Below are 14,991 nucleotides of genomic sequence, written 5' to 3' on the forward strand. Positions count from 1 at the left end.
GGGTAACCTTTCCCAACCTCTTATTTCCTTTACCTATCCCTCTTTTTTATTTGTTTATGAATTGTATTTAATCCTTTAATTTCCCCTCCCCCCCTTTTTTCTCATGTATTGTTTTGTTAAAATTGTACTAATTGTCTGGTTCAATTAATGTGACTTTTTTTTTTTACCCCAATTTTATAGCTATGTGTAAATCACATTGGATTTGGATTTTGCGATCACATCAAATTTTTAAATAAACTTGAAACTTGATCAAAGGGGGCAATGTCTGTGCCGGGCTATTGGATGATATCAACCGTATATACGTGCTGTTTTTGGAGAACACCTACTATAAATAAGTATCTTTGCTTTTTGTCACACATTTTGCTAGATATGCCTTTAGAGCAGTGTATCTCAAACTGTGTGCCAAGGCACACTAGTGTGCCTCCTGAGATTTCAGGTGTGCCGCAGTATACTGGGGAGAAGGAGAGGCACTGGCGCCAGATGACTGCCTACAGAATGTGCCTCTCGTGGTGAGAGGCACATCCTGTATGCAATCACTGGACGCCAGCACCTATCCTCTCTGGCCCTCTTCCATTTTGGCACCCCCCCACTGGCGTCTTGGGGCCCGCCTGGAGGACCTTCACACTTAATGCGGACATCGACATGCGCATGATGTCATCATGGCGATATCTGCACACTTCCAGGTGCCTCGAGCCATGGCCACTACCTTTAGTGTGCCACGGCTCGAGAAAGTGTGCTGCACACTACTTTAGAGTAATCCCATTATAAGCAAAAATGTTTTGTAGTGAAACACTTTTTTGCGCACAGTACTTAGCAGCATAAAGTTAGATTGTTTTGGTATAATCTAAATTTTAGCAATCCTATGTGTATAAATCAAATTGCAACTAAATATTACTGCTATATGATTACTTGTAGCCCGACCTCAGAACTCTTCCAAAAGATGCAAGTAATTATGATAAAAACAATTTGGTTAGCACTTGATACTAATTGCAAAAATGAGTTTGACTATTGACTACATTATGTTTAATTTTTAGATAATGGCACTTGGACTCAGCTGTGGCTTGTTTCAGATTATCATGAGCATGGATCCCTGTTTGATTACCTAAACCGATATACAGTTACTGTTGAAGGAATGATAAAACTAGCTTTGTCTACAGCTAGCGGGCTTGCTCATCTTCATATGGAGATTGTTGGTACTCAAGGTAATGTATCCTATGTGGTTTTTTTCCTGCCAAATGTTAAAAATTAAAAATAGTTGCTTTACAAGAGTGATCTTTGCTTTAACACTGAGACTTCATATTTCCCATATGTAACTGCTCATCTGTTCAAGTTATATTCTGTGTATACTGAAATGAGGAAATTTTAACGAGAAGCATAGTGTGAGCTTACTTTGAGAAGAGGGCAAACAAAATTATATAGAGGTGAAAGATGAAATTCCCTCCAAATAATGAGATACCAAGACAGGGCTATGAGTAGTAGCAACTTCTGTCTTAAACTCCATGAACCACTGGTCTGACCTAGCAGCGGCAATTCTTATATTCTTATATAACTACAGTGGGGAAAAGGAGATGAGCTCAAAACGTTTCCACCCTGGAATGTTGTCAGGTTAATCTTATTTCTTTGACTGGGTAACAAAATGGTTGAATATGGTGTACATTTCAGCAAGTCCTTTGACATGAGCACAGTGAGGGGAAGGGAGGCCAGTCGTCCCCCTCACTGCACCGAGAGCATCTCTCCAGGTGAGTTCTTCGGTGGGAAGGCCCATCCCCTTCTTCCCCAAGCCAGCTTCTTCTTGCAGCCCTTTAAAAGGGCATTGATTTTCAGCGTGCAGCCATCTTCTTCAACACAGAGAGGGGAAGGGAGGCCAGTCCCCCCTTACTGCACCGAGAGCATCTCTCCGAGTGAATTCTTCGGCAGGAAGCCCCGCCCCTTCTTCCGTGAGCCAGCCATCTTCTTGCAACATTTTAAAGAGCTGCCAAACAGGCGGGCTTTTCCCGTAGGTGAGCCACGCTCAAGGGCCTTTTGTACAGACCAAGCAGGATCAAGCTCAAACCATGCCCAATTCCCAGCACAGAAACCTTGGACAGTCAAACATACTGAGCTCTCTTACAGCAGTCACTCTCAAACTTCCCATAATGGTACTCCACATCCCTGTGATCACAGGCTGATATGGAGGCCTGGCAAACTGCCTTAACACAAAGGAAACTCCAGCCAGAACCCCCAACCTCATAAAAATTCCAACAAATACAGACACACTCAAAAACAAACTCCATTTTGACAGCTTTAATAAACGCCAGATCAGTAAACGGCAAAGACCTCATCCTGTTAAATGCCTTAATAGATAATAGATGGGACCTCCTATTAGTGACCGAAACATGGCTAAAAGACAACGGGGCCACCCTGGGTGCACTCTGTCCTCAAGGCTATCAAGCACTGGCATGCTTCCACCCAGAAAGAAGAGGGGGAGGTGTGGCAGCTATAAAATCTAAATTAAACCCACGCCATATAAATTCCATCTCCTTAAAAGACCATTTTCTCAATAGGTCATGATAGAAAAACCATATTCATCCAAAATCTACAGAGACCCCTCCTCCCCAATGACTGCTCTTGATGATCTATTAGCTATAATAAGCAACCTGTCAGTAAACCACAAGAAAATCATTATCTTAGGAGACTTTAACTTTGCAGATTATCCAAAACTCACTAGTGCACAAAAAGAATTTGCCAAGTCGCTATCAGATCTCGGATTCATCCAACAAGTCCACTCCCCCACTCACTCTTCTGGGAACACTTTAGATTTGATCTTCATCTTAAAGGGCCCACAAAATGATAACAAATCTATCCCATTAACCATCCTTCAGGTCCCTTGGACTGATTACCACATAATCACATTTAAACTACAAATTAAGAGCAAAAAAATCAGCAGAAAATTCTTCATCACAAAAACAACAACACTCGACCCAAAGTCAGTAAACCTTCACGCTTTGTCCCTTGGCATTTCCAAACTAGACCTAAATACAGGTCCCATGGTCAGTTCATTAGACAAGAAGGCGCAGATATGGCATTCTGGCATAAAATCACTCTACGAGAAATTAACAAAAGCCAAAGATGCCAAAACAAACACAAGATCCTTCACATCACACTGGTTCACAGAAAGTCTGAGAGGACTAAAAAGGAAAGTTAGGAAAGCAGAAAGGACTTGGTGCAGAACACACAGCACTGAGGACAAATCCACCTGGAAAAGCCTTCTGAAAAGAATACAAACTAGTGATACTCGAAAGCAAAAAGGCACATTTCACTAACCTAGTTCCCGTGCAGATCAAAGGCCATCTCTCACTGTCGAAAAACTTGTTCTCCTCCTCCCAAGGACCACCTCATGACCAGCAAACAAACTTAGACAGTGAATTCCTCTCAAATTTTTTTTCCACAACAAGATATCAAAAATACAAGACACCCTAGACTTGGAGGCCAAAGCTCTTATCAAAATCTTCACAACAAAGAGAAACCCTAAACAGCTTCACACCAGTTTCCATAGATGACCTGAAAAATTCAATAGATTCCCTACGTCCCACAACCTTGGTCTTAGACCCATGCCCATCCACAACACTTCTAGCTACCAATGAAATCTTCTTGACATCCATCCTACCCTTACTAAATGAGTCCCTAAAATTAGGCATAATACCACAGCGTTGGAAATCTGCTGTAGTGAGACCAGTTCTTTTTTTAAAAAAAAACAAAAAACACCACCATGGACCCAGAAAATCCAAGCAGCTATAGACCAGTCTCAAACCTTCCTTTTCTCTCAAAAATACTTGAAAAGATCGTACTCACACAGCTAAGAGACTTCATAGAAACAAATGCCACCCTCTCCAACTTCCAATCAGGATGTAGGAAACAGCACAGAAACAGTGCAACTAGACATAAGACGACTGCTGGAAAATTCTAGTTGAGGGGAAAGACGCATTGTTGGTACTATTAGACCTAAGTGCTGCCTTTGATACTATCGATCACTTCTATTCAGACCACATTCTATTGGAATCAACGATATCGCACTAGCTTGGCTCTCCTCCTTCCTTAATGAAAGATTGCAGAGAGTACTATTAAGACACTCCCTATCTGAGCCAAAACTACTCTGCTACGGAGTGCTCCAAGGTGCATTGTTATCCCCATTCCTCTTCAATCTTTGTCAGACCACTACTCAAAATTGCAGGAAAATATCAAATCAAAATTCACGATATACAGCTCTACCTTCCCTTAGGCCAGGGGTAGGCAATCCTTCTCCTGGAGAAATGACACCCTTACAGCCAAAGATAACGTCCGCAGCCTAGGAGTGATCCAGGACTCAAAATCTATCACTCTGGATCACATACTGTATCTTAACTTAGTGTCTTCATCTTTCTACTACCTCTGTCAACTGAAGTGCATTCATGCTTACTTTTCAGAAACTGATTTTACCCAACTATTGCAACGCAATACTAGTGAGCTTACCTGCAAAAACCCTTTCCCGCCTCCAAAGGTGTGCAAAATGCAGCCATTTGTTTCCTGAAAAACCTAGGCTTCCGAGACCATGTCACCCCAGCACTAACATCCATGCATTGGTTACCTATCCAAAAACGCTGCGCCTTTAAAGCCTTGGCCCTAGCCTTCAAGACCTTCCACAAGTTGACACCGAACTACATGACATCAAAACTACAAATTTACATCCCAAACGGATCATTGAGATCTCAAGCAGAGAGACAGCTCACATTACCACCTGGCCGTTCACTCATAACTGAAACAGACTGCAAACGCTCTTATTCACCCAGATTTTGGTACATCATCCCTACATCCATTAGATTGCTATACAGTCTATGGAACTTCAGGAAGGCCGTGAAAAACCTTTCTCTTCACTAATCCAGCTCCATACTGACCGACGCTACTCATGGGAACTTAACTGCTGATCACCAATCATGTACTTGCTTACAACACTAAAGCTTTAGAACAGTTATTTTCTGTTACTACAGTAAATGCTGTCCTAAAACTATTCTATGCCATGTAATAGCTTCTATGAATGCTGCAAATTCTTCTAAGCTATGTCTGCCAAATGTGTCTTTCACTAATTTTGTCCTATCTATACTATGAATGTACCTTTGTAACCCATTCTGGGCTCCTTTGGGAGGATGGGCTAAATCAATCAATAAATAAAATGATTCAGCAAAAATGACTAAGTAGTCTGAGTATCCTTGAGTTAACTAGATTAGAAGCTAGAATGAGAGGCAAAAAAGCACTAGTAATGGAGTTAAGAACATAAGAATTGCCGTACTGGGACAGAACAAAGGTCCATCAAACCCAGTATCCTGTTTCCAACAGTGGCATCACAATATGCAAACCTCTTCATGGCAGAACTAGAAGACATTTCTAAATACATTTCAGACAATATCCCGGAAATATATTTTTATGATTTGGACTGAGGGAGCAGAGACTCTCAAACAGTTCTACAATTCTTTCAATACATAACATCCTACAATCAAATTCAGAATTGATTATTCCCAAGAAAAAGTAAATTTTCTAGACACCACAGTCTCTATCAACAATGGTTACATGCAAACATCTATATATAAGAAACCTACAAACAGATGCAGCTACCTCCACAATTCCAGCTTTCACCCTTCACATATAAAAAAAATCCATTATACACAGTCAAGCCACATGATACCACCGCTTCCGCTCTGACCCAAGAGACAGAGATAAACACCTAAAGACCCTCTCTGAATCCTTCAAACAAAAAGAATTTAGTCCTAAAATAGTCTCCAAGAATATTGCCTCATCCCAGAGAGAACTTACTATTCTACAAGAACAAGAAAACTACAGACAGACCCCCTTGATAGTGACATACAATCCAGAACTGGAAAAACCTAAGAAAAATTATACAAGATCTACAACCACTACTCCAGGAAGATGAATTACTAAAAAAAAAAAAAAATGTTCCTAGCTCTACCTGTGCTGTCCTTCTGTCAGTCACCTAATCTGATACAAGCTCCCCACACAAACCCACGAAGAGAACAGCACACATCTTTGCGGTGTGGCAAACTGCGTGAGCACATCTCAAAGGATCCCATGGTCACTCATTTGAGAAAAACATTCAGTATAAAGGGATCCTTCACAAGTTCATTTTCTGATGTGGTATAAATCATTCAGTGCAAAAAGTGCAAAGAGGGATGTTACATTGGTGAAACAAGCCAAATGCTAAAGACTAGAATCAACCACCATGGACCCAGAAAATCCAAGCAGCTATAGACCAGTCTCAAACCTTCCTTTTCTCTCAAAAATACTTGAAAAGATCGTACTCACACAGCTAAGAGACTTCATAGAAACAAATGCCACCCTCTCCAACTTCCAATCAGGATGTAGGAAACAGCACAGAAACAGTGCAACTAGACATAAGACGACTGCTGGAAAATTCTAGTTGAGGGGAAAGACGCATTTTTGGTACTATTAGACCTAAGTGCTGCCTTTGATACTATCGATCAACTTAACATAGATATATTTAAAAATTGCAATACCAACCAGTGTGTCACCTCTGTCAGACATTTTGGAAAAAATGACCACTACGCCAGTGATTTTATGTTCCTTAGCAACAGCAGCAGATGAATCCAGAGACTAGTGGGGTAGCATGCATCTACCAGCAGGTGGAGATAGAGAAACTGATTCAGGTGGTCCTATTGGCTGGCACGCCTCCTGTATCTTCAGTGTGCTCTATCTCCCAGCAGGTGTGCTCTATCTCCCAGCAGCTATTCAACTAGCTCCTGGATTCTAGCTGTGACTGGAAAATTATTTTCTCCTGTTGAGGTTTCTCTTCAGTGAGACAGCCATTCTGTTTCTCCTGTTGAGGTTTTCTCTTCAGTGAGACAGGGGTGTCCGCTGAATGGTGCCAGCTTTAGGGGTTACACCTGGGTCCCCCCAGGTCCCTGCCTCACCCTCCCTCCAGTGATAGAGGGTCTGACTTGGTCTCAATTTTTTCTTCTTTCCCTTAGTTTAAAAAAAAAAAAAAAATGGAGACCAAATTTACTGTCTGGGTTCTCTGCCCTGCCAGTACTAAACAATCACCAGCTACAACAAATGTGATTTGCTCAGCTTTGTGAGTATATTGGCTCGGCCAGTACTGAACAACCAGCAGCTGCAACAAATGTGATTTGCTGAGTTTTGTGAGTATGTGAATTTGTTAAAACATTAGACCGCGGGTTTCTGCATTATGTGTGAAAGTATTTTTGGTATAGGTAGTTTTATTTCTTGCCCACTATGATTTCTAGCATAGCAGAGGTAGTGAAGCTATGTTTGTGTGGTGTTCAGCACCAAAATCCTTTCGGCACTGGTGTGAATGGTTGTTCGGGGAACTTACAGTAGTTAATTAGCAGGCCATAGAGCAACCCAGATTTTGCCATGCAGGGAGGCGCACGCTTCTTTCATGCGCTGTCGGGAGTACTGCAGCATTCTTGGCCTTCCTCCCTGAGGCTGACTTTGGTCAGCATTTGCTGCGGCCGGATGGAGGTGCTTGATGGATGGCTCCACGTGTGTTATTTAGGCACTGTGGTGGAGTTGGTTCATTACAGCGCGCTAGAGGGCTCGTGAGGGTTCTCCGGTGCTGGTGGGAGCGCTGCAGAGTACATGAAGTTTAGTTTTCAGAAGCTGACTTCTCGCAGTAAGTGTGTTTTCGGACTGGGAGGCTTCGACAGTATTGCAGCTACCTTTCACAATGGTGCCACAGTTCAGCTTGGTGGGGAGGAGTTCTCCTGAGTTGAGCTTCACTTAGCATTTGGCATGAAACCCATCCTTCTCGGACTGGGGGCGCTTTCAAGAGGCAGCAGGCTAATTGCTCCTGAGTGAGGTCAGACGCAGGAGTGTACCCTATGATTTCTACAAGTATCTTCTCATCCCTTTCGGGATTCCTGAATTTGGTGAGTCTATGTATGTTCGCATTTTCCTTATTATTTGGGCTTCTGTGCAGTGCTGCGTGTCTCTGGTAGTTCTATAGAAATAATTCATAGTGGTAGAGTAATAGATTTCCAATTGGGGGAGACTCTAATGGCGGAGCAGGGTGGCTTGGTGGCACCTTGTCCTTTTTAAATGGACAGGATGGCTTTATTTATTTATTTCAAGAGCGCTGCAGGGTCTCCATGTTTTGCAGGCTATCACGCAAACTTACACGGCACCATCTTTTGCTGGTGTGTACTAAGCAGCCCCCCATATTATTTCCATATTCACATTTCTATTAAAGTATACATTTTGCCTTGGAGCTGCGAAGTAAGCAGGTCTCGGGGTGGGGAGTATGGGGCAAAGGCTATATGGCAGTTGGCTATATGGAGTTTTCTTTCAGGATGGCAGCTTTGTTTTGTAGGCATTGAGAGTGCAGATTGTTTGCCATGAGGCAGTGAATACAGCTTATAGATTTCACCTAGTGCATCTTCTCTTTAAGAGCAGTTGGGTTTTGGTTTGGAGAAGTTTGCATGGACTCGGTGGTGGTTTTTAGGAGTTATGGCTAACTAAGATTGTAGTAGGTTAATCCTAGGAGTTCTTTTGAATCCTTCCTGTTGAGGCCTTGTTTTCAGAATTACAAGAGGTATAATACAGACTGACCGTTTTATTCTCCTTTCATCGCAAACTGGATTTTTTTGTAGCACAGTTCCTTTATTCCATCCAGAATTTACAACTCTCGTTTAGACCGTACCACGTCCTTCCACACTTCATTTCACAGGCTCTTGGCTCTCTCTGCCAGCTCATCAGGCCTCACGAAGGGGAAAGCATGACGATGTAGGGTCAATGGGTTTTTGTCATTATTTAGGATAATGGCAACTTTCAGTCCATCTCTTCTATTCCAGATTCTTTCTTGGGGTCACCAGGTATTGTGCAGCCAAAAGTGGTGTTGGTGCTACGCCCCTTAAGGTGTTAATGGAACTCAGGACAGTAGTTCCAGTTCCTCTGGAACAAAGGAGCAAGAAAAGCTACCCTATTTTTTGCTTCATAAGACACTTTTTTCCCACCCAAAATTGGGTGGAAATTTTGGTGTGTCTTATGAAGCGATGGTAACTTTTTTTTTTTTTTTTTAACGCCCTCACCCACCCCGTTGTACCTTTCCAAAATGTCCCACTCGTTGGGGGTACACGGGCTGACTGCCGCCGCAACTCCAGGAAGGGAAGGGCCAGCGTGCCGTGCCATACACTGCCTTCCTCCCTCCCAGCCACGCTGAAGCCTACCTACCCTCCGCCGATTCCTCCTCTTCTGGCCCGGGTCTGCTGCCGCTGCACCGCAACTCAAAGAAGGGAAGGGCCAGCGTGCAGCGATTGCACGTCGACGGCCGCCAAACCTTCTCCCAATGTTAAACCTCATTTGCCATGTCGCCCATTTCTCGAGCATGGTTATGTCGCGTTGCAGATCTTCACAATCCCCCTGCATCTTCACTACTCTGAATAACTTCGTATTGTCTGCAAATTTAATCACCTCACTCATCGTACCCATTTCCAGATCGTTTATGAATATATTGAAGAGCATGGGTCCAAGCACTGAGCCCAGCAGCACCCCACTGGTGACGTTCTTCCAGTCCAAGTATTGTCCATTTACCCCCACTCTCTGTTTCCTATCCGCTAGCCAGTTTTTAATCCATGTGAGTATTTCAACCGCTATTTCATGGCTCTCAATTTTTCAAAGTAGTCGTTCAAGCGGAACCTTGTCGAATGCTTTCTGAAAATCCAGATATACAATGTCGACCGGATCACCCTTGTCTACCTGCCTGTTTACTCCCTCGAAGAAGTGCAGCAAGTTTGTCAAGCAAGATCGTCCTTTGCTGAAGCCGTGCTGACTGGTCCTCATCAGATTGTGTCCGTCAAGGTAATCAAAGATGTGGTCCTTTATCAGCGCCTCTACCATCTTTCCTGGTACCGAGGTCAGTCTCACTGGTCTGTAGTTTCCCGAATCTCCCCTCAAACCTTTTTTGAAGATCGGCGTAACATCTGCCACCTTCCAGTCTTCCGGAATCTTTCCTGATCTGATCGACAGATTGGCTATTAGTTGAAGTAGTTCAGCTATAGTCACTTTCAATTTCTTAATGGCCCTCGGATGGATGCCATCCGGTCCCGGGGATTTGTCACTCTTAAGCCTATCAATCTGCCTGCATACTTCTTCTAGACTGACTGTCATCCTTATCAGTTTCCCGTCTTCGCCTCCAGCATATAGCCTATCTGGTTCCGGTATGTTATGTATATCCTCTTTGGTAAATACAGATGCAAAAAAATGTGTTCAATTTATCGGCGATGTCTTTGTCCTCCTTTAGCACTCCCTTTATCCCATGATCATCCAATGGTCCCATCGCCTCCTTCGCGGGTTGTTTCCCCTTACTATATCGAAAGAACGGTTTGAAGTTTTTCGCTGCTATACCTTATAGTTTACAAGAATGCCTGTCTGTTGGGTTGGGGAGCTTAGTGCCTTCAATCTTCAGCGCAGAGTCTGGTCTCAGGATGAGACTTGGTGCTCGCTCAACCTTCTGGAGTTGTGGACAATCAGGCTAGCGTTTCAGGCGTTTTAGGCCATGCTTCAGAGCTGGCTGATAAAGGTCTTTTAGGACAGTGTCATGGCGGTGGCATTTCTCAGCAGCCAGGGAGGTAAACAAAGTACTCGGTTGTCAAGCGAGGCAATGGTCCTGCTTCGGTGGGTGTTAGCTCATCTTCCTCTTCTCTTGGAGGCTCACATTGTGGGAGGGGAAAAACAGTTTTTGGCAGACTTCCTTAACAAAAATCTTCTCCATCCCGCAAATTGTGAATGGTCCGCTCAGATGGTCCAGTTCATTGTGTAGAGATGAGATATTCTAGAACTAGATCTCATAGCCTAGTTTCGAAATGTAACCTTTCTCCGTTCTTCAGCAGATGCAGGGAGTAGGAGTCAGAGGGAGTAGACGCATTCGCTCTTTACTGGCCTCTGGGTCGTTTTCTTTAAGTGTTTTTTCTTGGCCAATGATTGGGTGTGTTGCATCTCATGGCTCACTTTTATGGCATGGTGATTTTGGTAGCAACTGTTTTGCCGCCCCGTCCAGGGTATGCGGATCTGAGGAGTAGGTTGGAGGGGGGAGCCATTGTGATGCCCGGTTCTTCCGGATTTGCTCACCTAGGGGTCAATCAACTTATAAATTTGTCCCACTTTGGTATTAAGGCCTAGCTATTGAAAAATCATGGCTGAGCCAGGAGGCTTATTTGGAGCAACTCAGACATCTACATCTGCGGCTTACCCTAGTAGGAGGGTTTTTGATTCTTGGCTAGTTCTCAGAGTATTTCGCCCTTTCAAACTTCTCTGTCCTGTATTCTTGCTTGCTTAGAGTATACTTCACTTTAGCTTTAAGTGGCAGCCATTCATTGTTACAGGGACCAAGTGTCTCATTTGCTTGGTTCTCAGTCTGCAATAGTTTGGTTCCTGAAAGGCCCACAGCATATTTATTCATCAGTTAAGAAATCCTGTTCGGACTCGAGTCTTAAGAGAGTTCTTGAGAGTTTACAGAAGGCTCCATATGAACCTTTCTCTAATGAGGCTCTAAAGGATGTCAGGTTGAAGACGGTGTTTCTTGGGGACATACCTTCAGCTCGGTGGTTTTCTCAGTTGCAGGCCTTCTCCTGTAGGGATTATTTTTGTTGAATTATGACTTCTGGGGTGTCAGTTCGGACAGTTCCACACTTTCTTCCTAAGGTGGTGTTATCCTTTCTTCTTTGCCCCTCTCACTTTTCCTTCCTGCTTTCTGAGATGAGGAATGGAGAGGCGAACTTTTCACTGCGTTTCTTAAAAGTGCGTAGAAGGCTTCTACACTATCTGTAGGTTTCTAACAACTTTTGTTGTTTAGGTCACCTCTTTGTATTATTCAAGGGACGCGACAAAGGTATGGCAGCATCCAAAGCCTCCATTGCTCGAGGGGTCATGGAGGACATTCTCTCCACTTACTTGATGGCAGAGAAACGGTTCATGGAAGAATTTCTTCACCATTCAGACAGAGCGATGGCTACTTCTTGGACTCAGTCCGGAGGAGATTTGTCATGTGGCTACTTGATCTTCCAAGAATACCTTCTCTAAGCCTTAATGGTTGGATGTAGTTGTGCCCACAAAGGCTGCATTTGGTGCTTCTGTTATTGCAGAGACAGCATTTGTTCCCATCCAGATTGAGGATTGCTGTTGCTTTATCCCACTAGTCTCTGGATTCATCTGCTGCTGTTACTACATTCCACTAGTCTCTGGATTCATCTGCTACTGTTGCTAAGGAAAAAAAAAATTATGTTCTTACCTGTTAATTTTCTTTCCTTTAGACACAGCAGATGAATCCAGAGCCCCACCATTTCTGGATATTAGCTCTTGGTTTATGTTTCGCGTGTTTCAGAAGTTTTGTTATGGTTGGTAGTTGTATTCTATGTTATTACCTTTGAAATTTATTATGGGAAAAGAAGTTTTTTGTCTACTGAGCATATTACTAATTCCGGATACTTGGGGGAAAGAGCAATAATGAAGATACAGGAGAAGTGCCAGCCAATAGGACCACCTGTTAATCAGTTTCTCTTTCTCTACCTGCTGGTAGATGTGTGCTATCCCACTAGTCTCTGGATTCATCTGAAGGAAAGAAAATTAACAGGTAAGAACATAATTTTCCCTTAAGAATACTAAATGGGACTTTAAGACAATCCAAGAACATAAAACCTTTGAAATAAAAATGATAAAATATTTTGATGCCTACCAGACAGAACGTAACAAAGATCTGGGCTTCTTTTCCCACTACAAAGACATTTAAAACTGCTCTGCCACCTCTGTCTCCTGCCCATCCCTCCCTCTTCTTATCCTTGAAATGCTTTCATGTTTTCCTTGCTACTGATGTTGTCAACATTTGCTTATTTCTGACCTGGAAAGTAACACGGCCACCACACCATTTCACATAAAATTCTGGAAAAATTTGTTCTCCAACAACTCGCTTCCCACACTGAACAATCACTAATTCTGCATCTGAATTGGGCTGGATTTTGCACACTATTGGTTTCATTAGACCTGTCAACCATCTTTGATCTGGTGGATCACAATCTCCTCCTAGCTTGTCTGGCCAAAATTGGAATTTCAGGTATAATCTGGGACTGGTTCTCATCTTCTTATCTGGATATTCTTCTCACTCTCTAAAGCAGGGGTGCCCACACTTTTTTGACTCACGAGCTACTTTTAAAATGACCAAGCCAAAATGATCTACCAATAATAAAAAAAACCACAACGCACACTGTACGCATAGAATTGTTAATTATCATTCCTATTCCGGGGTTTTTTCAAAGAGGTCAAAGCAGATGACTCTATGCACTGTCACCTCAGTAACAACCATACAAAAATAGACAAATACCCACCCCCCTCCCTGTTTACTAAACCACAATAGCAGTTTTTAGCGCAGGGAGCTGCGCTGAATGCCCAGCGCTGCTCTCGACGCTCATAGGCTCTCTGTGCTAAAAACCACTATTGCGGTTTAGTAAAAGGGGACCATATTGTAAAATATAGACAGCAGATATAAATTCAGACACATTTTGATCACTAAATTTAAAATAAAATTATTTTTCCTACCTTGTCTGGTGATTTCATGAGTCTCTGGTTGCACTTTCTTCTTCTGACTGTGCATCCAATCTTTCTTTCAGCCTGTATACTTCCTCTCCTCCACACCTCATTCCCTCCCCCAACTTTTTCTTCCTCTCTCCCTGACCTTTCTTTCTTTCTCTCTTCATGCCCCCTTTCTTTTTTTCTGTTTCTCTTCTTTCCTTCTGTCTCCCTGCCTGCCCCCTTTCTTTCTTTCTCCCTGCCCTTCCCCAAGCCACTGCCACTGCTGCTGCCATCGGGGAACAGGACCCAAACCGCCACCAATGGATAACAGGCCCCAAAGCCGACGCCGACACCGCCCCATGCTCTCCCTGCTTTGGGCCGACCAGCATTCCTGTCCCCGACGTCAATTCTGCCGTCGGAGAGGAAGTTCCGCCCAGCCAGGCAGCGATTGGCTGGCCCGAACTTCCTCTCCGACGGCAGAATTGACGTCGGGGAGAGGAAGACTGATCAGCCCGATAGATCGCCAAGGCAAAGTGAGTCCTGGGTGATCGACTCACTTTGCCTTGGCAAACTACCCGTCGATCGCGATCGACCTATTGGGCACCCATGCTCTAAAGCATCAAAAGGTTATAATATTGTGCAATAGGTGTGTTCTGGACAGACGGATGGTAAGGTAGGTACATGGCCGGTCAGTGGGGGGGAGGAGGGAGGCGATCTCAGTCACGGAGGGAGCAGCGCCAGTGGCCTCGGGGTAGAAGCAAAGCTGGTTCCAGGGGTGGGGTGGGGGCTCGCATATCGAGTCAACACTCGGTTTGTGAGTTAGTTTGCTCGAGTGTTTTGCTTGTCTTGCAAAACACTCGCAAACCATATTACTTGCAAACCAAGGTTTGACTGTACTTACCATTTTAATGAAGCCTCCATTTGAACCACATTCAACTTCATCTCTCAATTATCTCACCTGGAAAGTAATCTTCCTCATTTGTCTCGCATCTGCAAGCCGAGTCGGTAAACTTCAAGCGCTTGTGTCATATCAACCTTATACTACATTCTATCATGATAGAGTAGTTTTTTACACTCATCCTTCCGAAAGTCACCCTGGTGAAGTTGCACTCCACACTGAACTGTAAACATGCTCTTGCTTATTACTTGGATGAGATCAAACCTCATAGAACTTGCACTCACTGTCACTTGAACCAAACAGACTTGGAGCTCCTGTCACCAAGAGAACAACCATCTCCACATGGCTTGTGGACTGCATCACTTTTTACTATGTTTGGGTTGGGTGACACTTTGGAGGATGTGTCACTGCACATAAGTTCAAGCAATGGCGACTTCAGTAGCTCATCTATGTTCCACTCCTATTGAGGACATTTGTAAAGCAGCCACCTGGTTCTCAATTCATAACATCCCACTATTGTTTGGAGAATC

At 43.6% G+C, this 14,991-nt stretch overlaps 1 protein-coding gene across 1 annotated transcript in view; it reads left to right on the forward strand.

Moving 5' to 3' along the window:
- LOC117353639 (TGF-beta receptor type-1-like) overlaps window positions 1-14,991 on the forward strand; it is a 198,858-nt gene that overhangs the window by 95,479 nt on the left and 88,388 nt on the right. Inside the window, 1 exon segment of the mRNA XM_033929807.1 lies at window positions 1,035-1,202. Within this exon segment, the coding sequence (XP_033785698.1) occupies window positions 1,035-1,202 (168 nt within the window).

Source organism: Geotrypetes seraphini, chromosome 2 (genome assembly GCF_902459505.1).
Source record: "Geotrypetes seraphini chromosome 2, aGeoSer1.1, whole genome shotgun sequence".
In the NCBI taxonomy this organism is placed as follows: domain Eukaryota; kingdom Metazoa; phylum Chordata; class Amphibia; order Gymnophiona; family Dermophiidae; genus Geotrypetes; species Geotrypetes seraphini.